This window comes from Kogia breviceps, chromosome 2, assembly GCF_026419965.1.
Source record: "Kogia breviceps isolate mKogBre1 chromosome 2, mKogBre1 haplotype 1, whole genome shotgun sequence".
Classification (NCBI taxonomy): domain Eukaryota; kingdom Metazoa; phylum Chordata; class Mammalia; order Artiodactyla; family Physeteridae; genus Kogia; species Kogia breviceps.
The window spans coordinates 193523401-193548621 of record NC_081311.1 but is presented as its reverse complement, the minus strand read 5'-3'; the positions used below and the strand labels follow the sequence as shown (position 1 = coordinate 193548621).

At 35.6% G+C, this 25221-nt stretch overlaps 2 protein-coding genes across 4 annotated transcripts in view; one reads left to right on the top strand and one right to left on the bottom strand.

The window, feature by feature from the left end:
* PSMD1 (proteasome 26S subunit, non-ATPase 1) overlaps positions 1-25221 on the bottom strand; it is a 106802-nt gene that overhangs the window by 47505 nt on the left and 34076 nt on the right. The gene's annotated exons all lie outside the window — the stretch shown is intronic.
* Positions 7101-24524, top strand: HTR2B (5-hydroxytryptamine receptor 2B). Of its 3 annotated transcripts, none has more exons than XM_067027166.1 (4): positions 7101-7571; positions 8458-9166; positions 18409-18609; positions 23198-24524. In XM_067027166.1, exons 2-4 carry the CDS (start codon positions 8749-8751, stop codon positions 24085-24087), a joined length of 1509 nt encoding a protein of 502 aa, XP_066883267.1. In that variant the 5' UTR covers positions 7101-7571; positions 8458-8748; the 3' UTR covers positions 24088-24524. The 3 variants fall into 3 exon arrangements, with proteins under 3 accessions (XP_066883267.1, XP_058909636.1, XP_066883268.1); XM_059053653.2 differs by having other exon boundaries at positions 7456-7571; positions 8559-9166; positions 23198-24370; XM_067027167.1 differs by lacking the exon at positions 18409-18609 and having other exon boundaries at positions 7462-7571; positions 23198-24369.

The window sequence follows — 25221 nt, the reverse complement described above, 5'->3', positions numbered from 1 at the left end:
AGAAAATACACTAACTCTTTAATAACAATTCATAAGGCTTTTTTTTCAGTTATTTTAGATAATTCTGACTCTTCTTGAATGTTAGCTTTTCTATGTAAACATGTATCTCTTTAAGATAATGTCCAAAATAATTCCTGTAGTTTGTTTTAATGGCTTTGGATCAGCATTTAAAACTAAGTATTTAGGGCTTCCCTGGTGGCGCAGTGGTTGAGAGTCCGCCTGCTGATGCAGGAGACACGGGTTCGTGCCCCGGTCCGGGAAGATCCCACATGCCACGGAGCGGCTGGGCCCGTGAGCCATGGCCGCTGAGCCTGGGCGTCCGGAGCCTGTGCTCTGCAACGGGAGAGGCCACAGCAGCAAGAGGCCTGCATACCACACACACACACACACACACACACACACACAAAAGACTAATCTCTGATCAGGAATACAGGTTCATCTCTATGTCTCTGTAAACATATTTAGAAAAATGAATGTCTAGAAATGTTCAAGTCACAGGAAAAATAGTGGGTTTTGTTGTATTGGCTGGGGATAGTTAGAGAGCAAGGAATTCAACACTTTGATTAGCACAAAATGTGTTACCTATGACTTAGCTTTTCCTCATATTTACATTTTGATATGTTAAGTTTTTTTTTTTTTTTCTTCTGTGGTACGCGGGTCTCTCACTGTTGTGGCCTCTCCTGTTGCGGAGCACAGGCTCCGGACACGCAGGCCCAGTGGCCATGGCTCACGGGCCCAGCCGTTCCACGGCATGTGGGATCTTCCCGGACCAGGGCATGAACCCGTGTCCCCTGCATCGGCAGGCGGACTCTCAACCACTGCGCCACCCAGGAAGCCCTAAATTTAAAAGTATATTTACTCAGACAATTACAAATTTGCTAGCTGCATTTGTTCTCAACAATGGAGCTACATGTTGTGGGAATTCTAGCAACATTTCTTGCTCTCTTTATTTCTTGGCTAGTTTATAAAAATTTAAAAAGTGAATACCATTAAGAGGGGAGATATTAAACATTTTGAATTTTGTTTTCATCACAATATAAAACATACATAAAATATTATCACAAAAATAACTGAAAAAGAAGAAAACAGTTTCATTTCCCAAACACACTTCTGTCCCATGAAACTCTGTATCCTAAGCTACTGCTATTTGTAGTTTTTTACTACAGTTTTTATGGTAGTTTTGTTTTACCATCAATTTAGTATTTACTGAATTATCTATCTACTACATGTAAAGTACCACAAGGAAAACAAAACCACACAGATCTTGCCCCAAACCTTACAAATTTAGTCCAATCTTTAATATTTCTTTTTTTAACGTCTTATTGGACTTCAGAAAACTAAAAATAATTATAGTTTTAGACAAGCTTTTGGTATGTTTCCAAACAGATTAATTTCTTTCAGGTGCTGCCAAAATAGAGTGAAAATATCTCAAATAGGTGAGAAGAAAGTAGATTGAAAAGATTTATATAAAGAAATTGCTACTTCACCATAATAAGAAACATGGCTCTTAAAAATCTCAGATTGCATCCCTGAACCTAGAGAAATGTGTAACATTCAAAAAGTTACAGCATTATCAGCATGTTTCCCCCTGCCCTTCAAATCATCAAACTAAGAAATGAAAAATTCTCTAGAGGGGGCTCAACAGCAGAATTGAGCAGGCAGAAAAAAGAAATCAAATAGGGCTAACTGATAATATTAAGTTAGGTTAGTTGAGATTATCCATCTGAGGAGCAGAAAAAGAATGAAGCAAAATGAACAGAGCATAAGAGACCTGTGGGCGACAGAAAACATACCAACATACACATAATGGGAGTCCTAATGGGAGAAGAGAAAGAGAAGGCTGAAAGAACTCTTGAAGAAATAATGGCCAAAAACTTCGCAAATTTTGATGAGAGACTAGAAACTTAAACTCCAAGCAGGATAAACTCAAAGAGAACAGTGAACAAAAAAGACAAAGACTACATTCTAGTAGGAGAAAGACAATAAACAATAAATGATAAAGTAAGTAAAAAGGTGAAGTTCTAAGGAGAACCAAAAAAGTAAATCAAGGTAAGGCGTATTGGAAGAGCCAAGAGAAGGGGGCATTTTGCAGTATTCATTAGAGTAGTCAAGGCAGACTTCAATGATAGGTGATATTTAAGCAAAGAAAAGAAGGCAGTGAAGAAGTGAGCCAAGTGGCTATCCAGAGAAGGAGTATATTAGGTAGAGGAAACAGCTCACGCAAGGGCCCTGTGGGGGAATGATGCCCAGCATGTTTGAGGAGTGGCAAAGAGGCCAATAGTTCGAGTGTAGTGAAGAGAGGAAGAGTAGTTGAAAACAGGGCCAGACTACAGGAAACTTGGTTTTTACTATGAGTGAAGTGAAGGGCAATCAGGATTCTAAGCAAATATGATCTGACTTGGTTAAAAATGGTAATTTTGGCTGCTCTACTGAGACCAGAGGGCAAAGGTAGAAGAAAGAAGATGAGTTAAGAGGCTATCTCACAAATCTGGTTAAGATATAACTGTGACTTGGTGGTAGTCATGAACATGGGGGGAAAAGGTTGAAATTTGGTACATATATTGAAGGTAGAATAAACAAGATTGCCTGATGGTGAAAAAAAAGAGACTGGAAGAATGCAACTGCCTTTAACTGAGATAAAGAAACCAACAGAACAGATTTGGAGGGAAAGAGCAAAAGTTCAATTTTGGACATTTTGAGTTTGAGATGTTTTTAGACATCTAAGGGAAATACTGAGTAGGTAACTGAATATAACAGTCTGGAGTGTGAAGTAAAGGTCTAGGCTAGAGATACAAATTTGGGAGTTTTAGTATATAGGTAGTATTCAAGCCTTAAGTGTGTCTGAGATCACCAAGTATGAGGAGAGAGGAGATCCAGAAATGAGTCCCAGAGGAGCCCCAATATTAAAGAGGTTGAGATGAAAGAGAACAAGTAAAGGAGACTACAAAGTAGTAGCAATGAGGTAGGAGAAAATCCAACAGTGTGGTCTAGTGGAAGCCAAGCAAAGAAATTATTTTAAGGAAGGGGAAGGGGAAATGATCAACTGGGTCAAATGCTGCTGTGAAGTAGGCAGAGCAGGTTACATCACCTCCTTTTTACAAATGTATAAATTAAAGCTCAGAGAAATTGGTTTGTCTGAGGTCTCCTAACCCTTAAGTATGCTGCTTGTCTCATCTCATGAGCGCAAGATCACAGTCATTGGGCTGGAAATAGAGTTTTAGGAGTTTTTTTTCAACAGTCAATGGAAAACCATAAGAGTGAATGGAAGGAGAAAATGAAGAGGGAGAAAAGTCAACAGGATAGGAACCTTGGAAAATCTACATATTAAGAGGGTAGAATAAGACTTAGAAAAGATTCTGTAAGAAGACAAAGAACCCAGGATAGGGCGTCTTTGAAGTAAAAAAAAAAAAAAAAAAAAAACAAGTTTTAAAGAGAAAATGCTCAGTCAATAGTGATGAATATTGCACAAAATTAACAATTGATGTTAATTAGTGACTTTCTAAGAGTTATTTTAATAGAATGTTGGGGATAAAAATCTGATTACAACTGTTATAGATTGGGTGGGTAGTAAGAAGGAAAAAGGATAGGCAATTCTCTAAAGAAGTCAAATGATGAAGGAAAGAGACTTAAGGGATAACGAAAGGTTTTATTTTTCATTAACTGTAAACCTGAGCATGTCTGCAAGAAAGAAGTTAAAGCTGAGAAAATGAATATTCAAGGCATGGATTCTATGTGTGAAAAAGAAGATACTTTATTCAGCAAGATTGCAAAGAATTACCATAAAGAGTTGGGACTAAGGATTTAAGTAGAAGTTAGTTATGGTAAAGAGGAATGACAACATGATCCCAAACGATAGGGTGGGATGAAAAGAAAGACATTTTAAGAAATTGAAACGTGACAGAGCTTTCAGATTGGTCTTTCATTAAAATAAGATGTAAGGGACTTCCCTGGTAGCACAGTGGTTAAGAATCTGCCTGCCAATGCAGGGGACATGGGTTCAAGCCCTGGTCTGGGAAAATCCCACATGCCATGGAGCAACTAAGCCCACGTGCCACAACTACTGAAGCCTGAGTGCCACAACTACTGAAGTCTGAGCACCTAGAGCCTGTGCTCCGCAACAAGAGAAGCCACCGTAATGAGAAGCCTGCACACCACAAGGAAGAGTAGCCCCCACTCGCCACAACTAGAAAGAGCCCGTGCGCAGCAACCAAGACCCAACACAGCCAAAAATAAATAAATAAATAAATAAATAAATAAATAAATAAATAATAAGAGGCAAATTCAGTCATCAGGGAAGAATGAGCAAAGTTTTAGCTCTTTCACTTATCTCATCAAAGAGAGTGAACAAGAAAGGAATTAAAAAAAAAAAAAAAGCCAAGAAATATTTGAGCTGCACCGAGGGCCCTGATGAAGTGAGTTAGTCTTAGCTGTATCATATCTATATTATAATTATCAGTATATGCGTTTGCCCCCCTCATAAAATTATAAATTATATTGATATAAAGGCAGAAAATGTTTATCTTGTTCATCACTGTATCTCCACAAGCTAACGGAACTCAATGAATACTTCGCAAATGAATGAATATGTAGTGGACACAATCCACATATTGTCAAAAATTCCTTAGTGTGTTAGTGTTTGAAAGATACTATGACTGAGAGATAAAAAATATCTTTGACTGATATTTGTCTTCCTAAACCTATAAAAGATACTAGACTGCCCCTTTAAGTAGAAGACAGAATCTGTTCAATAAATTAAAAGGCATCAGGGATAAAAATAAGTATTTTAGAAAAAAAGGCACCAATTAGGTTTTTTGGTTATGGTCAGATTAGAGTTTGAGTCTGACCTTTAAGCTACTTTATTAAGAATTAATTTATCTGGAGTTCTTGGTAAATGAGATATTCTACACAAATAAAGTTTCCAGATATATGAAATCTCATTCTACCATTTAGAATCATACTTTTATATTTTTTGTCATTTTGGATGAAAATTAAAAAAAAAAACGCATTTCATGTATTCCTGTCATCCAAAACAGACCTGAATAAAGATGATTTAACCTTTATTAAATATATGGTAGTCAACACTATGACACCAATTATTATACCACAGAGTTGTGGAGGGCTGAGTTATGAGAGCTACAAGTCTCTATTCTGAGTAGACCTACACGCCTACACTTTTTAATTCCTGTTTTTTTAATTGGCCCTGTTTGCTATTACCAAAGTGCTTGTCCACCTCTTAATTTGTTACTCTACTCTGGAGAAGGGAGGGAAACGTGTTTGTTAAAACTGTCTCAAATATTAAAACAACAACAACAAAAACCATCTCAAGAGTGAATTTCTCAATGGATATTCTTTTGTACTATTTAGATTTACCACCATGTGCAAATGTTTTTCATTAAAGATAGGGGAGAGAAGTTTTTGTGAGTGTGTTTAGAGCAAAAAGATTTGGAGTGGGGACTTATAGACAGCCTTCTGCCTAATGTGCATGAGGTTTTAGAGCACAGGTTTAGTTATTTGCCAACTGAGAGAGTCATCTATCCTTTTATTATTATTTTGCTTTCTCTCTGATTATCAGCTATGCTTCTAATAACTCAAGGTTGCCAAATAAGTAGTTGTTCTAACTAGTTATGTCCTTTAGCCATTAAACTAATTAAAAATAGAAAAATAAAATAAAAACATTCCAAGAACCAATTTTAATTACTTTTAGTTAAGGCTTAAAAAAAAAAGTGAGGGACTCCCCTGGTGGTCCAGTGGTTAAGAATCCGCCTTCCAAATGCAGGGGACGCAGGTTCGATCCCTGGCAGGGGAACTAAGATCCCACACGCCATGGGGAAACTAAGCCCATGCACCTCAACTACTGAGCATGCGAGCCACAACTAGAGAGCGCACGTGGTCTGGAGCCTGCGTGCCACAACGAAAAGATCCCATGTGCTGCAACCAAGATCCCTCGTGCTGCAACTAAGACCCTATGCAGCCAAAAATAAAATAAATAAATAAATATTTTAAAAAAAGAAAGTGAGTGAATGTGGTTGAGAAGGGTCAGTATTGGCACAGTATTATAAAATAATAATGTTTGGTATTTTTATAATATACTACATGAATATTTTAATAAATTTATCTGTAAACACAAATCAATGAAGGTTTCTTTCATACAAGTCTTTTCATTAAATATAATGATGCTATTTTCAATCTGACATTACTTGTTTTGCAGATACCTATCTGCCTGCATGAGCAGAGGGGTCAAATTGTGGTTCAGAATAAAGCAGTATTTTAAGATATTTTCATAGTCTTGAAGAGGAATTCTGGCACATTAAAATCCATCTGATTGTTCTTGAGGATTATTTTATTCATTTTCATCCAAAATTCTTAAGTAAATATTTCTTATAAAATATTGAATTTTGAGTTAAAATAAAACAGCAAATATTGAATAAAATCTGAAGTGCTCAGTAGAACTGAAATGAACAAAATATTTTCCAATAACTTTCACACAAGGTAAGGAATATAAATTTGAAACAGGGTATAAATGCTGTTGCCAATGTAGAAGTAATTAAACAATTTAAAAATATGAGCAATCTATGATGATCTTAATTTATTTTTTGCCACACGGCATGCGGGATCTTAGTTCCCTGACCAGGGATCGAACACGTGCCCCCCTGCATTGGAAGTGCAGAGTCTTAACCACTGGACCACCAGGGAAGTCCCCTATGATGATCTTTTAAAAGGAAACCTTGAGAATGCTGAAGTTCTAGTACTAAGCTAGTCTTACAGTTTAAGGAAAACTCAGATAGAATAGCTGATAAGACTTTTACACTAAATTTCTGAAATAAGGCAGAAATATATTTTCATTATATATCACATACTTTCCCCAATATATCTGTGAAAAAAAAAAAAAACACAAAACTGCCAATGAACCAACTCCCAAATCCAGAGGCCATCTTTTTAAAAGCAAGCAATGAAAAAGTCTCTTCTAAAACTTATGTAAGCATGCAGAATTCAAACCTTTCTGTGTTCTTCTATATAAGGTTGTAACCAGAGCAAATTAATTGTGTTCCACAAGAAAGGCATAAAAGCTGGATAAGAATCTTGTTTCACTGGTAGAAATCAGAGCTCTAGAAATCACTCTAAGGTTCACTGGGCAGAACCTTCACAGAATTAAAGCTCTAGTATCTCTAGATTGTATCTTATTCTTTCTCAAATGGGAAAAACAGCCTAGGGTTAATCTAAAACAAAACTACGTTAAGCTAAAATGACAGAGTTTATTACAGTCCCCCCAATATTAAACAGAGCTCTTAAGAATATAACTTGAAAAAGGGTCATGAACTGGTTCAACATACTTAACTAGTGATTTTATGAATTATAATGAATGCTGCTACTCTCTAAAAATGAACGTATCAAAGATGAAATAACCTCCTTGGCACGCTTACAGCTACACAACACATTTGTTTCATTGCTTTCAAGCACCAGTGCTGGAGGCTCAGAATAAGTCAATGGGAGGAGGACTTCAGTCACAGCAGCAAGCAGGTCTACTGAGCAGATAAGATGACATACTTGGGAGAGTAAAGAGCAAGCAAGAGGTAAGGATTTAACAAATAAATATAGAGTTGATCTAAACAGTTTTATATTTTTTTCTTTCTTCACAAACTCTGCTACCATAATCTTTTATTTCTATTCAGTGGTTAAAAAAAACCAAAATGAAAAATTTACAAATGTTTAAGGGGAGATTTTTAATGTGGGATTTGTAGATTTTATGAATAAATGATTTAATCTTCCTCTCAGCTTCCCCCCTTCCCTCGGAAACTGGGAAGGTTAAGAAAAAAATTACTACTTAAAACCAAAAAAGAACTGGTTCAAATTTGGCATAAAGCGATAAACATAATTTGGAAAATATTTGTTGCAGAAACATGCTTTCTTTGAAAGATGAAATAAGTAAAAACAATTATCTGGATTCTAGTAATACTTATTTTCTCCCCGTCTTTCAAACTAAAGGAGTTCTAAACTGTTTTACAAAAATGGCATTTATATCAGTATTAAAATAAACCTGCTCAGACAAAACCCAATTACAACTAAGGATTCCTAGCAGGTAAATAAATTATTTATTTATATGTTAGTGGGGCCTGGAGTGTTTCTAGGTAGATGGTCAGTGTGTATGAAAAGTTCTATTCAGAACCATTTGGTGTTCTGATGTTTCTAATCTTCTGTACATATTCTAAAGTAAAGGTAAAAAGACATTCAAGGGTCAGGAAACACCTAGGTTTTTATTATACCACTGAAAAAATTAATATATCTCGTTTCATTAATTGGAGCATACCAGGCATACGTTTATGAGGATTGCTGCATTGTCACAAATGCACAAGAGACCTATTGAGAAGGGAGGGGCTACTAATAAATTCAACTGTTTTTTTAAACTGGGTTTTGAAAATAAAGAAATAAAATAATGCAATTGACATATTTTATATCTAGGGGGAACTCTCTGGCATTCAAATTCAAAAGCGACTCCACCACTACAAGAAAAAAAAAAGAGGGAGAGAGAGAAGCCAAAAATAGTCTTTTTTTTTTCACAGCTATCAGTTTCTTTCACTAAGCCTTCTGAAACCTGAACCTCTGCAGAATACTAAACACTTGGGCCTTACCTACAGACATGGACAACTGTATGTATGCTCTCATTTTATAGAACTTGAAATTCTTTTCTTAAGGAAGGAGTCAACTCTGGCCTTGAGTGTTTGGCATGGGTATTAAGGCTTAAAAACGCAGATGACCAGCTTAGCTACTGACCATGCCGACCACTGTCTGGAATCGGATCAAATTAAAGAAAAACAACGAATGGCTCTCTCTTACAGAATACTCGAACAACGCACAATTCCTGAGCACATTTTGCAGAGCTCATTTGACCACTTGATCTCTTCTAACTGGTCTGGATTACAGACAGAATCGATACCAGATGAAATGAAACAGATTGTTGAGGAACAGGGAAATAAGCTGCACTGGGCAGCTCTTCTGATACTCATGGTGATAATACCCACAATTGGTGGAAACATCCTTGTTATTCTGGCTGTTGCACTGGAGAAAAAGTTACAGTATGCTACCAATTATTTCCTAATGTCACTGGCAGTGGCTGATTTGCTAGTTGGATTGTTTGTGATGCCGATTGCCCTCTTGACAATAATGTTTGGTAAGTATTTCACTTCGTTCCTGCCATCAAACCACCGAACTATGGTATACTATTAGAGAAATGGATACTCATTTAATCTTTAAATATGGACTTGGACTATTTAAAGGTACAGTGAGTAAACAGTCCCTCATTTTTCATCATTTTCTATGGTTGATAATCAGTTTTAAAGAGCAAAAAATAATTTCTTGGAAACAATTCCATTCCCTCCTCAGCCACCTAACAAAATCATTTAAAAAGTCATCCAAGTTAGCAATATTCATATATTCTGCATACATTACCTAAAAATTATTGTGAAGAACAGACCTATACTTTACCCCATTACTAGTACTTTTTTTTTTCTTGATAAAGCAATATCTAGGACACTGCTGTGACAGTTAATGTGCTGGGTTAATTATTAATAATAAGGTCTTTGAATCACTAAATTCCAATATAAATCTCTAAACCCCAATTTAAATTAGAATTGTTCTAAAAAGTCTTATCTCTTTATAGTTTGTGTACTTAAGACTTAAACACAAGTCTTACACATGTGTCTTGTTACCAAAAATCTATATTTAGTTGCTGAAGGAATGGTCTGGCTCAGAGCATCTCAAGAGATGATCCATCTGTTTAATTTTTATGATTTCTGACCATTTGTGTCCTTGATATATGTTAGAGGAATCAGACCTCTAAGTTACTAAAATAAGGGATCAAAACTTGAGTTATTACAATAATTTAAAATATAATTAGAACTGAAATCTTAGTTATAACATCGATAAAAAAGATAACGATATTAAAATGATGTAAGTAGTTTCCTATTCATGCATATCATCTCTAGTTAGAGAATTTGGGTAAACACAAATAATTCTGATGATGAGGGCTCTTAAGAATCAGCATTAAGAGAATATTTAACTTATTTAATGCTTGACATTAATTGATATTCCATTCATTAATTGCTTAAGAAAAATGATTATTTGTAGCAGATAGGGCTTCTTGGAATTGCTTATATGGTGAAGATAGTATTTCAGGTTATAGAAGTAAAATTTATTAACTAGAATATATATTAGAAGGTGAAGAAAAACTGCCATTCAAACTATTGTATTCAGGTTTAAATGTTATTTTTATAAGTAAGTACAGAAAGATATCTAAAATTAAGTACTTGATCCCCCATAAATCAGATGGTGATGGGCTAAAACTTCCCATTCTAAATCAACACTTATCCAGGCTTTAAATTCTGTGGCAGGACATGCAGTAATGAATAAGGTTTTCTGCTTTAGAAGACTCTCTAATCATTAATATTGCCTGTCTATACCCCTCCCTTTTACAAATTTGCAACCTTTTGAATAATCTAGTGCTACACATAACCATGGAAAATAATTAAGAAATCTTACTCTAAAGGAGAACCTAAACAATCTTAATTCTGAATAAAGTTTAAAAGAAATAAATGAGGATTATGCAGGAACATTTATGCATATATGGTAAAGACTGTATAGGCATTGATTCAAATTCTTATCTCCATGCACACAACAGTTTAATGTGTCATATCACTCTTTAAATTGTGCTTTGCTAGGCGTACAAAAAATGTTAAAATGCTCGTCTCATACTACCACAAAATTTAATTGACATTATGTTGAATAAATGAGATTGAAGTGAATTTTAACTTTAAAATCCATGAGTCCATCAAACATCTATTAGTCTTTGCAAAATACTGTGGTAGATACTTAAATCAACAGCTAAACAGTTAAGGAATCTTAAAAGGCAAAGTTTCATGGCATTAAAGTAAGCTGACAAAACACAAAAGCAGACAACAGTGATAATCCCATGTATTCCACAGGAAAACAGTAAGTATACCGCATCTGAAAACTAAGTTTATATTTAAATATTTGGGGCCCAAGATAGTCTTAGCTATAAGAGTCAGCAGAAAATCCAACATATTTTAACACAATATGTAGAATGTCTTCCTATGTCTGAAATAATTATTACATTTTTAACCTCATTTCCTTCTTTCAACTGTAAATTTTTAATTACAAAATAAACTCTTTCCTAGACTGAAACACTTCTACTATCAGTAATTAAGCTATATAGAAAGGTTAGTAGATTTTTAAAAATAAACTAACCTGGGAACTTAACCACTATTTAAAATATTACTGCATTGATTCATTATTGAAAACATTATTCTATTTCTATGAGAAAATGTATGAGAAAATGCATGTTACCCTCTAAAAAGCTTCAAAAGGATGCATTCATAAATTGGGACCTGAACATAGTATAAATGGGGACCTGACTTCAAATACTAAGATTTTTTGATAGCCTTTCATGTGTTAACATATACTAAGATTTTCTAAATTAATGCATTTATAAGAATTTCTGTAATCTTAAAATGCAGGAGCAGATTTTGTGTGTTTTTCTCTCATTATAGGGATAATCTTCAGAACTTCTGAAGTCTGTACAAACAAAAGTGTCCCTGGCTCTGTAAACATAAACAAACTAATTACCACTATGAATGACGTAAGTTATTTTAGTTATCTTAGGGAAATTCAATGAAAGTAACACTGAAACTTTATATTCTAATAAAATGTAGTTTAAAAAAAAAGTAGAGCACTGAAAATTTTCAAGTGGCTTTTACACTGAGAAACATTTTATTCAACCAATAATTTGTATAATATTTGATTATATATTATTTGAATTTCTATTTTTCCAAGATTATTACGACTGGCAGGCATAACAGGTCTTTCAAATAAATTGTGCTACATCAACTTTTCTGTCACTTCTTCCTCTTTGGGAGCATTGGACTTAACCTTTACTTTCCAGTTTTTTACTGTCTTGTCTATAATTCTTAAAAATCATGATCACAAATTAGTAACTTATAACATAAGGCTTGAAGTTGCTTAGCTTAGAAATACTTGAGTAGGACACAAAGGAAAACAGAACATCATATGCCAATATAAAAAAGACAGATGATTCACAGTTTAAGAACGTCTCTGAACTTTGCCTTCTCTCATGAAATAAATGATTAAAAATGTAAAGGGAGAAAATACAGCATTTGGTCATTCATTAGTCATTATTGGCTTATTTACAACAAGTTGTAATCCATGTCTCATGATCTGTAAGTTGAAACAGTATCTGTAGTACAGTTGAAAGAGGGTGTATAAAATGGCTGAAAGATGGGGGTTTGAAGCAAGATACCCTAGGCTTTGAATCCTGGTTCTCTTGTATTGGCTTAGGCAAGTCACTTAACAACATATCAGAGTTCAATCACCTTGTATGTAAAATGGTTATGCTACATCTTCCATTGCCAATATCGTGAAATTGTCAAGTAGGTCCCAGCATATTTTAGGCACTAATAATTGGCAAGTATCAGTACAACAGGCAAAGGGTTTATATACTTAAATATAAGATTTAGTTTGGATGTGAGTTTCACCAGAGATGAGATAAATGTATAGCAGTAAAAGAAAAAAAAAATCAGTTATTCATTTATGCAGTGAAATGCTGCTCTACTTAATTCTTAAATGAGGGAGCAAAGCAATTAAAGGCACTTCTTTTTGGAAAGTGGAAATTTTTAAAAACCAAGGAAAAATTTTCATAAGTATTAAATCACTTGAAACGCTTAAAACACTATATTGGACATCTAACCCCAGGATACCTCATATGCTCAAATGTAATGAAAAAACAAGAATAACAAAAACAAAGCAGAAGCTTCGTAATAAAAATTTAAGCACTGATCTAGGTCTGTCTTTTCCAGAAGATAAATATAGAAACGTAAGAATTTCTGAGATTAAAAAAAAACATGTACTTGAAAACTATGTCCTTTTTGGACATTAGAGCCATTTAGGATTTGTTCTGCTCCAATACATTCATGAACTATTTACCTCAACGAACACAGTCCTCTTGGAATGGCTTTAAAAATAGTCTTTAAATCCTCAAAAGGGAAATCTTTTACGTGCCAGATTTAGAGATTAATGTCAATTACTTTCCAAACTAATGACATAACTCAGCTTTCCAAACTAAAAACTTACCCAAAGGATAAGCAGGTTTCAGATGAAAATTTGTTTTACCTCATCAAGAAATGGAGTTTATGGTTTAAAAATTCAGGTTTTTATACCAGTTAGAAAGAAAGCCAAACAAACAACCCAAAACAAAAAAACAAAAAACAAACAAAAAGGCATGGCAATGTTTGGCAATGCACACAGGTTACTTATGCTTCTTGGCCACATATATAACATAGTTAAAATTCAACTTTAGTAAAAGGCATACTTTCATGACCAATTTAATTAAAAGTTGAACAGTTAAACATGTTCTCATGCTCTTTTTTTGAAGTACAGTCTTAAGTTTAATTGGATGCACGCACTCTTGCTACAGCAGGCAGGAAGACAAATATACCGGGTTTTATACTGATGATGTGGCTCATTGTTTCTAAGTGGGAGTGTTTTAATGGTTGGGCTAGTTGGCTAGTTTCTGTCAAACAATAATAGTAATAAGAACTAACATTTACTGAGTGCTTTCTCTATGCCAGATATTGTTCTAAACACTTTACATGTATTATTGCATTTAATCCTCAAAGAAACTCTATAAAATCAGTATTTTTATTATCATCCCCATTTTACAAGAGAGGACATAGGAATAAGTGGCAGAGATACAATTTGAACCTAGGAGAACTGATTCTAGAATTCACACTCTTAACCTCTGTTACTCTGCTTTCTCAAATGAAATTAGAAATTATATCAACCAAAACTATAATATTTGGCGAAGACAACATTTATATCTTAAATAACTCGATCTAACAGGAGGGCCATAGAATTTTCTCTACGGACAAGGCAGAACCCAATATTTTTTTAAGGTTATATTTCATATTAAATGATACAGAATACGTGGGTCTTAACCAATACTTGCATGAATCCTTGAAATGACTGCCAGACATCTTTTCTGAGGAAGATATTAGACATAGGTCTAAGAAGTTACTGAACCTTCCTTGGGAGACAAATAGAAACGTATGTAAGTGAACGGCAATTCTACCACCCCTTATGTATGATGGTACTTACAGCACACAAGTCTTCATTTTAAACAAGGTATTTGTGCTACTAATATTTTTAGATAAATAACGAACTGTCCATGATCCAAGACTCATCTAAGACTTGTTTTGCTCCTATAATTTTAATTATTTTAGGCACCCAAAGAAATGCCATTATTCAAACCTTATTGGAAGTAAATTCCTCTTTGAGTTTAATGAAGTGGATAGGGCAGCGAGGCGGGAAATGGGGTTTGTTCTTCAGAGAAATGTTGTGTGCTTTCTTTTTGTGGGACAACAAATACTGTACAATTTAAATGTCTTCCTTCCCCTTTATGTATTAGCTTTTATTTTAAAAAGTCTAATTTAGAGCCCCAGCAGTAATTAATTTAGTTTAAGTACCTGATAACTTATTTCCCTTAGATTCTTTCTTTCTATGTTCCATTTAAAATAATATATTACATTCTTACGGAAATAAGTTAGACGTAATACATTATGACAAATAAATGAAATTATAAAACATTAAAACAAATTAAAACTCCTAATAAAAATAAGTTTTTGAATAGCTAACCTATCTTACCATACCAAGTTAACCTTTTTCAGTTACTCTGAATAGTGAAAAACTTTTCTGACCTTGAGCTTATCAAATTAATACTATTTAGAATGAAAATATCTGGACTAGAAAAAGTCCTTTTATAAACTGAGAATATCTAGAACTCTTTTTAACTTGTATAAATTATTGTATTATGTGATTTCTACTTAGGCAATTATTTTAGCTTTGTATAAGATTTCTATTTAATGCAGTCATGTTAGTTTTATATTAGTTTCATAAAAACAGTCTATTAACTAGTATTTCATGAAACTTGGAATCAGAAAGGTTAATCAAAAAGATCCATCACTCTTAATTCTAAACCTCAGTCTCTTTCTTTATTAAATTTCTCTATCACATTTCAACATCTCTACTGTTATCAATTAAGAAAGCACTCAAGTAATAAAATTTTAATGATCTGCATTAATTTTAATATCCACTATCAGTGGATATTAAACTCTGTTCCAAAGTTTGAGTTTATAAAATAAATTCATTATGTTGGAAAAGGAAGCTAAGAAGGTTTCACAGGCTTAACTAAAACCAGCACTAAAGAGCTTTCCCTCTTAGCTCACAATTAGAAGTATCTGGGTCAGGCAGTTCAATTCCAAAGACATGTACATTTCATATGAGAATTCTATTGTGGCTTCCTACTCACGGCTACTAGATTTATGACTAGAATTTTCCAGACCTTAATTAAAAAAAATATAATCCATAATTAGAATAGCTAAACAGGCAAGTTTAAATTTATTAGCAACCCACTTTAAAAGATGATGAAGAGCATGCATTTAAAAAAAGGAAGCCTAAGATAAAAGACATTAATCATCTGCCTTTTAAAATCCTTAACTATGATTGACATCTCTGGTTGTAGCTCTAGGCTTGAGTCTTTTTCTACTTCCTACTCAGTTCTAAATCTGAACTTCAGGATAGTTTAAGATGAAGCCTCACTTCAAGCAGCTTCCACTGCAAAACTATCTGTCATATATGATTCTTTCCACTCTAGACCATAAGTTTGCTTAAGCTCAGGTCAAAGAGTACATTGCTGCCTTTGTCCAAGGTCCTTTTCCACTAGTTAACAGGAAAACTGAACACTACGGCTAAGAGGGAGAAAGTCTGATTGATTAGATTCATTCTAAACACAAGTTTCTCTGCCATACTTTCTTTGTTTATTTTGAGTGGTCTTCCATAAGTTCGTTTCTATGAGGAATTCTGAGTGCCTATCCTACGCCAGCAAACTCAATACACAACCTTTTCAAGAAAGCAGTGCTTCTCAAACACTAATCTGCATACAGATCACCTCAGTATTTCCTTCAACTGCAGTATGATTCAGTACCTAAGGGATGAGGCCCAAGAGCCTGCAGTTCTAACTAGTTCCTAGGTGATGCTGATCCTTGCTGATCTGAAGAGCACACCTTGAGTAGCAAGGCCCTAAAGAACACTTTCTTTTTTTTTTTTTTTTTTTTTTTTTGCGGTATGCGGGCCTCTCACTGTTGTGGCCTCTCCCATTGCGGAGCACAGGCTCCGGACGCGCAGGCCTAGTGGCCATGGCTCACGGGCTTAGTTGCTCCGCGGCATGTGGGATCTTCCCGGACCAGGGCACGAACCCGTGTCTCCTGCATCGGCAGGCGGATTCTCAACCGCTGTGCCACCAGGGAAGCCCAAGAACACTTTCAATTAACATTTAAATTTTGATAAATAAATGCTCCCTCTCATATTCAAAGACTTAACTGTACCAGAATTTACTCATCTGCAAAATCAATGATTATTAATCTCTAAGGTCTCTTCCAGCTCAATGACTATAATTTATCATCTCTGTCCATTATCCCCACCCCCAATTCAGTGAAGTAGGAGAAGTCTGATTAAAGTAATTTACTTAAAAGTATGAATTACTCCTTCCACCTAATGCTTTAAATCCTTTTGAAAGAATCTGCTGAACATGGAACCAAGTACCAAGGAAGCATTTATTCTTTTTCAATAAAAAATTCATACTGATTTTGTTTTAAAAAGAAATATTTTAATATTCCTATTAAGAATGCCACATACCAACTCTGGAAACAGAAGGCACCAAAAGGTGCGTTTGTCAGCCTTGCTACCTACCTTTTTTTGTGAAGTATCCAAATATTTTTCACTGAGATCCTACTTGAATCTTGAAAAAGACATATTCAAGTCTATCTAAAACCTCTTTCCTTAAATTATGGTCTATTTTTGGTCTGGAATACTAACCTTTCTCCACCCCTCAGGCTTCCTGAATTTAAACAGTTTACAACTAAAGGGTCTCTTGGTGCCCTGAAATCCTGAGATAGTTATCTTGGTTTGCCCCTTCAATTATCTCAATCATTTTATACCTGTCAAAGTCAGATATACTCGCAAAAACCAGGAAAAGTAGTTTACATGTCAGTGGACATACAATTAAACCATAAAAAGGGTTTATATAATCTCATATGTATGACATTTGTTCTATACAGGAGGAATTTGCTTTTATAGCAAGTTCTAAAATCTGTGTGTGTGTTTGTAAAATGGATTCTAATTGAAATACTCTAGGACAAACGCTATAATAAATTTTAGTTGTTTTAAGAATGCAAAATTTAGTAGTGAGTATATGTATAATGCATAGTGTTATCACATTCATATATATATGAATACTCGTATAAGTAAATTTATTGGAAAACTATCATAACCCAAACCTGAAATTTTTTAAAAAGTTAATATTTCTAAAGTGTTTCAGACTGTATGAGGTATAGAATAAATGCCTTTTAAATAAGAATTTGTTAAATAAAGTACTATGCTTAATAATGAGATTTTCTTTTTAAACCAAAGTCTGTACTGCTTATTACATCTCCTTGCTTAGAGTGAAGGATGGACTATATTGGAAGGGTAACAACCCACTTTTCTTTGGAATAATCTGAAGCCATTCCTTTTGCAAACTTTATTTAAGAACTATTTCTGTCAAAAGGAAAACTCAAGTCATTCCACTTAATTATTTCACCAAATCAGAGTTTGCTATAAATAAGGATCATACTGCTAGTTAATGTTAGAAGTGAGCCAAAATCCCAGGCCTCAATGAGACTGCCATGCTAATATTCCTTTTGCCACATTATATTGCTTCCTCTATTTGGTAAATGATTTTTTTGTTTTGTTTTGTTTGTTTGTTTTTTGTGGTACGCGGGCCTCTCACTGTTGTGGCCTCTCCCGTTGCGGAGCACAGGCTCTGGACACGCAGGCTCAGCGGCCATGGCTCATGGGCCCAGCCGCTCCGCAGCATGTGGGATCTTCCTGGACCAGGGCACGAACCCGTGTTCCCTGCATCGGCAGGTGGACGCTCAACCACTGCGCCACCAGGGAAGCCCACTGTATACATTTTTAAAAGATCACAAAAGGAATACACAAAAGAGCAAAGGTCAAAATAATGCTAAAAATGCTAAACTGATTTAGGAAAAGAGCTGTAATTATTATACAAAACAGAAAATGTATTTAAAGGGTACCATCTACAGAAACGTATATAATATTATTGACTCCATTATCTGAAGTCAAACATTACCTTGGAGCTTAAGTCATAAAAGTTCAGATGAATACAGAAAAAGGTTAAAATATATGTATCACTTAAAAAAGAAACTGCAGATTAAAGGCTGCCATTTTGAGGAGAATATGTTTTTGTTTTGTTTTTCTTTCTTTCAGAGGCTATGTGGCCCCTCCCACTCGTTCTATGCCCTGCCTGGTTATTTCTTGACGTTCTTTTTTCTACTGCATCCATCATGCACCTTTGTGCCATTTCAGTGGATCGTTACATAGCCATCAAAAAGCCAATCCAGGCCAATCAATATAACTCACGAGCTACAGCATTCATCAAGATTACAGTGGTGTGGTTAATTGCAATAGGTATGTGGGGAATGTCAGGGTGTGGGGTGGTGTATATAGCCTTTGGTTCCATTTGGCTAGGAGATTACCAGGCCTGGAAGACACTATTACACCAATACAAGCTCCTCACAACATTACATTCATCATATAGCTTCTAAAGTACACTATCAGCAAGAAGTGTGAAAAAGCAGAAAAGTTCAAGGCTTGATTTTGACATGCAAGAAGACTAAATCTGAAAACAGTTTTCATATTTGTCAACCGATCATTAAGGTCTGGGTAGCATGCAGAATTCTGAAATTTTATTAAAGTAACAATTTTTTAAAAAATGAAATGCATCTTAAATCACACCTAAGAAGATAAATAGGAAAAGAGGAAAACAAAAACAAAAAGAACCCAAAATTTTTGTATGCAGGTATCAAAGTTCATATATTCACCTTGGAAACCAATATGTACGCAGACTAAAGGCATTACTGTCTTAAGTGTTTTGAACATGTTGAATTACAAGTTTTAAGAGAGATACAGATGATATTCAGAAATAATTTTGGGGAGAAATCATATTTCTTCTAAACTGTTTTATGCCCCTATACCCATGTTTAATACTCAATTATAGCTGCTATATTAGAGTATCTTAGCATGAAGTACAGCATAAACGATAACTCAAATCTTTTAAGTAAGTTAGTATCAGAAAAACAAACAGATTCACAACGGTTACTATGATCATTAACTGTTTGCCAGCAGACTCACTTTCTCCTAGTAAGGAAAAATTGAAAGAGGAAAAAAAAATCAAGAGAGACCTGAAAATGCTAAAAGGAAAGCAAGAAAAAGATGGGACTTCTCTCCCTAATCAGAAAAAAGAACGCTGGGGGAAAAAAACAAGAAAGCAAGACATTGAAAATGACCTTTATATTCCTGGAATAAAGATACCAAGGCCAACCCCCTTTTGAAAAGTCTGGAGGTAAAAGTAAGGACTGTTACTAGTCTGGCTTGGGAAGAAATTAGGGTCAAGGAAAACTCTATTCAGAATGGAGATATCTGCAAGTAGAGAGAAAAGGCTAGCTTTGGGGACAGAGGCTGATTGATAGACGAGGCCCCTAAAAAAGAAGCTATGGAAAGGGCATGGATGGGTGACAACTGCCAAAATTTAGAGTGGAGAGAAGGAAAACTAAAGTAGTTCATGTCAAACAACCAATACCTTTTTGGTAAGCTCAGTGTGATAAGGGAGAAGGAAAGGAAAATGGTGTGTGTTGGGGTAGGGTGGAGGCAGGGGGTGGGTGGGGGGAGAGAATAGGGCAAAGGTAGAGGGGAAAATAGGAGAAATGGCTCCTTAAGAGAATTAAAACATTGAAACTGAAATATAATCAAGCCAATAAACAGCCTGTTGGTACCTCAATCAAGGCTGGATGACATGAATTTATAAATTGATCAAATTTATAGAGTACCTATGATATGTTAGGTACTAAGAACACAAAGACAAATAAGAAAAAGAATCTTTGCATTCAGGAAGATGGACTAATACTAAGTGGTAAGTATACAAGAAGAAAAGAATAAAAAGATGACCCCAAATTTACAGCTTAGAAGGATCTTACAAATCTACTTTTTCCTTTTACAGACGAGAAAAGAAACCTAGAGGTTTTAAACAGTTGGCTTAAAGACTTAACAGCTTTTTAGCATAAAGGCCAAGATCAATGCCATCTTCATTTCATCACACTTTGTGTTGTAGAACCAATGACAATTTAGTGACTTTGTAAAAGAAAAGGCAAATAATGAGGTTAGTTCAGTTTTTAAATTCTGGAAAGTGCTAAAAAAAAAAAAAGAGCTCACTTTCTTCTTCTGGATTTACAGTTATCCTAGGTAACATCTGACAACAGTAAGGCGAAAGGAGAATAAGAGGGTAAGGTATAAAAAATACTAGTGAAAACTTAAATGTCACTGACCAACAAGCTGGTTGGGAAGGTAACCTGAGCCTTGATGGGAGTTAATGGAATGTGAAAAGAGAAGGAAGGATGCACTAGATGTCAAGATAACTGTAAAGAGAAGTCATGAAGAACAGCAGGACAATAAAGGGAAATATCAGAGTTCATGATTTTAGATATGGGCCAGTTTTTCTTGTTTTAAAATTTATTTATTTTTGGCTGCGTTGGGTCTTTGTTGTTGCACACGGGCTTTCTCTAGTTGCGGTGAGCGGGGGCTGCTCTTCGTTGTGGTGTGCAGACTTCTCATGCAGTGGCTTCTCTTGTTGCGGAGCATCTAGGCACACAAGCTTCAGTAGTCGTGGCACGTGGGCTCAGTAATTGTGGCTCACAGGCTCTAGAGCCCAGGCTCAGTAGTTGTGGTGCATGGGCCTAGCTGCTTCACAGCATGTGGGATCTTCCTGGACCAGGGCTCGAACCCGTGTACCCCGCACTGGCCGGCAGATTCTTAACCACTGCGTCACTAGGGAAGTCCCTATGGGGTAGTTTTAAACAGACTTATGGATGGATGGCTTCAGGAGTGCATTGGAGTTGAAGAGTTCAAGAAATATAAAATTGGGTGTTAGAAGAGTAATAAATGGGATGAAGTCATGGAAGATGATAGCAAGGTTAACAGTGGATAGAAAACTATAGCAAGGGGCTGAAACCATTAAGGAAGACAGACATATATCCTGGAGGTTGGTAGATGATCTGGATGGAGAATTGAGTGGTATAAGTAGCTTAAATAGACTTTAAAAGGGAAGTGCTCTGGGGTGGGGAAAGAACAGTGTAATGATTACCTGGAAGTAACAGGGTAGAGGAAGGGCCAGCCAAGTTTTTCTATAAAGGGCAAGACAGTAAATATTTTGGTCTTACAGATGCTATATGGTTCTGACAGAACTACTCAACTCTGCAGCAGTAGAACAAAAGCAGCCATATATAATAAATACATTAACAAATGGGTATGGCTGTGTTCCAATAAAGTTTTATTTACAAAAACAGAAGGCAGGCCAGATTTGGCCCTTGGGCTATAGTTTGCTGACCCCTAGTGTAGAAAAGAAAGTATACAGAATCCTCTTCCTGGTGTTATACCTGAGGAAAAGCAGAAAAAGCAGTGGCCTCCATTAGAAAGGGTTTGAGGAATATATTCTTGTCAAGGTCTCTTTGTTACCATAAAAAGGCTATGCAGATGGGAGTACTTTTAGATTCATAAAAGTGAATTCTTTCATGATACTTCCTAGAGGTGTCTAAAGATCAATTAATTCAGACTTATTTTAAAGTATTTGCTGTTTCAAAGGGAAAGGATTAGGGTTAACCCTTGTGTTGTCTTGCTAATAAGCTATTTCACTAATAAACAAGGTCATATTTAAATACCTACTTAACGGTATTTAAAGTATAATAAAATTAGCATGAGGTACATTTCTTTCGTTTTTATTAGAGGAACCTCCAATCTTGGAAATAAATTTCATGGCTTTCCTGGTGGCGCAGTGGTTAAGAATCCGCCTGTCAATACAGGGAACAAGGGTTCGAGCCCTGGTCGGGGAAGATCCCACATGACGCAGAGCAACTAAGCCTGTGCGCCACAACTACTGAGCCTGTGCTCTAGAACCTGCAAGCCACATCTATTGGGCCCACGTGCTACAACTACTGAAGCTCGCGTGCTTAGAGCCCATGCTCTGCAACAAGAGAAGCCACCGCAATGAGAAGCCCGCGCACCACAATGAAGAGTAGCCCCTGCTCACTGCAACTAGAGAAAGCCCGCATGCAGCAACAAAGACCCAACACAGCCATAAATAAATAAATTAAAAAGCAAGTAAATTTCATGATCCACTCGCTCTCAAATTTTTAAGTAGCATTTGAAAAAAAACAATGAACCCTTAGTTTTCCCTAAGAAGTCAGAAAGAAAAGGTTAAAAGACATTCACAAATATCAAAAGATAAAACTGTCTGTTAAACAAAACTGTGTAACCTCAAAGATTATAAAATAGGTATCTATTCAGAATTAAGATATTGCATGAATGTATTCTTAAGTCTCTTTAGCTCAACCACACTGGATATTAAGATAAAAGCAGCTTCTCTTCTGAATTCTTTTCCTTAACTTGGGATAGATCAACAAACAAAAATAGATAATGAGAAATGGAGAATAAATGAAGACATTCTCTACTATTTCATGTATACACTACGGTTTTAGGGAAGCTTTAATTATAAAACTGAAACCACTAACCAATCTCTTTAAAAACAGCAGGTTTGGGGCTTCCCTGGTGGAGCAGTGGTTGAGAATCCGCCTGCCAATGCAGGGGACACGGGTTCGTGCCCCGGTCCGGGAAGATCCCACGTGCCGCAGAGCGGCTGGGCCTGTGAGCCATGGCCGCTGAGCCTGTGCGTCCGGAGCCTGTGCTCCTCAATGGGAGAGGCCACAACAGTGAGAGGCCCACATACCACCAAAACAAACAAACAAACAAAAAAACCAGCAGGTTTGCTTATTTAGGTTCTATTTGTCAAATCTTCCATTGATTTATTGCTTGACAGATTCTGCATTGTGGGTACCAGGAATTACAATACACTAATAGGGTAAAGTCAGTAAGATAAACTTTAAAAGGACCTAATCTAAGAGTCAAATGTCATAAAGTAACTCAATTTATCTTGTTTCTTCTTCCTTAGGCATTGCCATTCCAGTCCCTATTAAAGGTATAGACACTGATGTAGGTAACCCAAACAACATCACTTGTGGGCTGACAAAGGATCGCTTTGGCAATTTCATGCTCTTTGGCTCATTGGCTTCCTTCTTTACACCTCTGGTGATCATGATTGTCACCTACTTTCTCACTATCCATGCTTTACAGAAGAAAGCTTACTTGGTCAAAAACAAGCCACCTCAACGCCTAATGTGGTTGACTGTGTCCACAGTTTTCCAAAGGGATGAAACAACTTGCTCATCACCAGAAAAAGTGGCAATGCTGGATGGTTCTCACAAGGACAAAACCCTCCCCAATGCAAGTGATGACATACTTATGCGAAGAACGTCCACAGTAGGAAAAAAGTCAGTGCAGACCATTTCCAATGAACAGAGAGCCTCAAAGGTTCTAGGGATTGTGTTTTTCCTCTTTTTGCTTATGTGGTGCCCCTTTTTTATTACAAATATAACTTTAGTTTTATGTGATTCCTGCAACCAGACTACTCTCAAAATGCTCCTAGAGATATTTGTGTGGATAGGCTATGTTTCCTCAGGGGTGAATCCTCTGGTCTACACCCTCTTCAACAAGACATTTCGGAATGCATTTGGCCGGTACATCACCTGCAATTACCGGGCCACAAAATCAGTAAAAACTCTCAGAAAATGCTCCAGTAATGTGTACTTCCAGAATCCAATGGCAGAGAACTCTAAATTTTTTATGAAACATAGAATGCAAAATGGCATTAATCCTGCCATGTACCAGAGCCCAATGAGGCTCCGAAGTTCAACCATTCAGTCTTCATCAATCATTTTACTAGATACACTTCTCACCAAAAATGAAGGTGACAAAACTGAAGAGCAAATCAGTTATGTATAGAGTAATGGCACAGTTTTTAGGTAACTAATATAATGATGAATAAGATAAAGAAGATATACCAAGAATTACATAAAGAAGAACTTTATATCATGTATCAAAAATCATCTCTTTAAATTAAGAATTATGTATTAAGATTATCCAATTTTCTTTATTTGGGCAAAATTATTCGAACGAAAAAAATCATTTTTGTATAGTTGCAAATTAAAACAATCCAGCACACTGGTTAAATGTTAAGATAGTCAAATGAAATAAAATTAAATAAATCAATAAACCTCTGGCTTACAAAAAAACAATGTCACCATAAGAATTTATTTAGTTCCTAATTGTATGCAAAGCTATGCTAACAATGAAATAAACAAAACAAGTATTAACCTTGTCTTCAAGGTGTTAAAGACATAAGGCATAACACAGAACAACAGCGATAGGAACAGAGGACTAAAAATAAGTGCATAAAATAATGATCACATCTGAAGGTAAGCTGAGATTGCCATTCATAGTCTGGCTTAGTTAAATGTCACAATTTTGCACTGATCAGGAAACTGTCTTGATGGAAGGGGTAGGGAGAGTAGTTGGATATCACACAAAGTGACACAGTCTTAGAACTAGAGCTGTTTGTTACACGGCTCACACCAGGCATCTACTCGGCAGAGGTGGGTCTACCGGAGGAGGAGGAGAAAGCAAATGAAACCAGTCTTGGGTACCTAAACCTAAGTATGTTTCTCAAAGAGCCTGAGCATTATGTTTCTCAAAGAGCATGCAATAAGGCACGGGACCTTATTAATCCAGGAACCTAAATTTTAATGATCTTATAAATGAGATCATGGCTGCCTAAGCTTCCCCAAAGACTTGGTTGAACTTCTGGTACAAAATTTTTTATTCATCCATTTGTTACTTTACTTTGCACTACTAGATCTGGAATAAATCCAATCTATGCCCTTTACTAACTAACAGACTGAATTTACAAAAAGTACTTAATTTCTCAGTTTCCTCATCTACGTTTCATAGGGTTCTTATAAGAATGAATTCATGTGGGTATGCTGTAAATGGTAGCTAATTGTATTTACTTTTGATATTTTATTTTAATTTTTAAATTATTTTGTTTATTTTTGGCAGTGTTGGGTCTTCGTCGCTACG

Excerpts from the sequence above, each read along its gene's own strand:
- HTR2B (XM_067027166.1), top strand. The coding sequence starts at position 8,749 with ATGACCAGCTTAGCTACTGACCATGCCGACCACTGTCTGGAATCGGAT. Across the intron at positions 9,167-18,408 it reads CCTCTTGACAATAATGTTTG|AGGCTATGTGGCCCCTCCCA; the intron begins GTAAGTATTTCA and ends TCTTTCTTTCAG. Across the intron at positions 18,610-23,197 it reads GGTGTGGTTAATTGCAATAG|GCATTGCCATTCCAGTCCCT; the intron begins GTATGTGGGGAA and ends CTTCTTCCTTAG.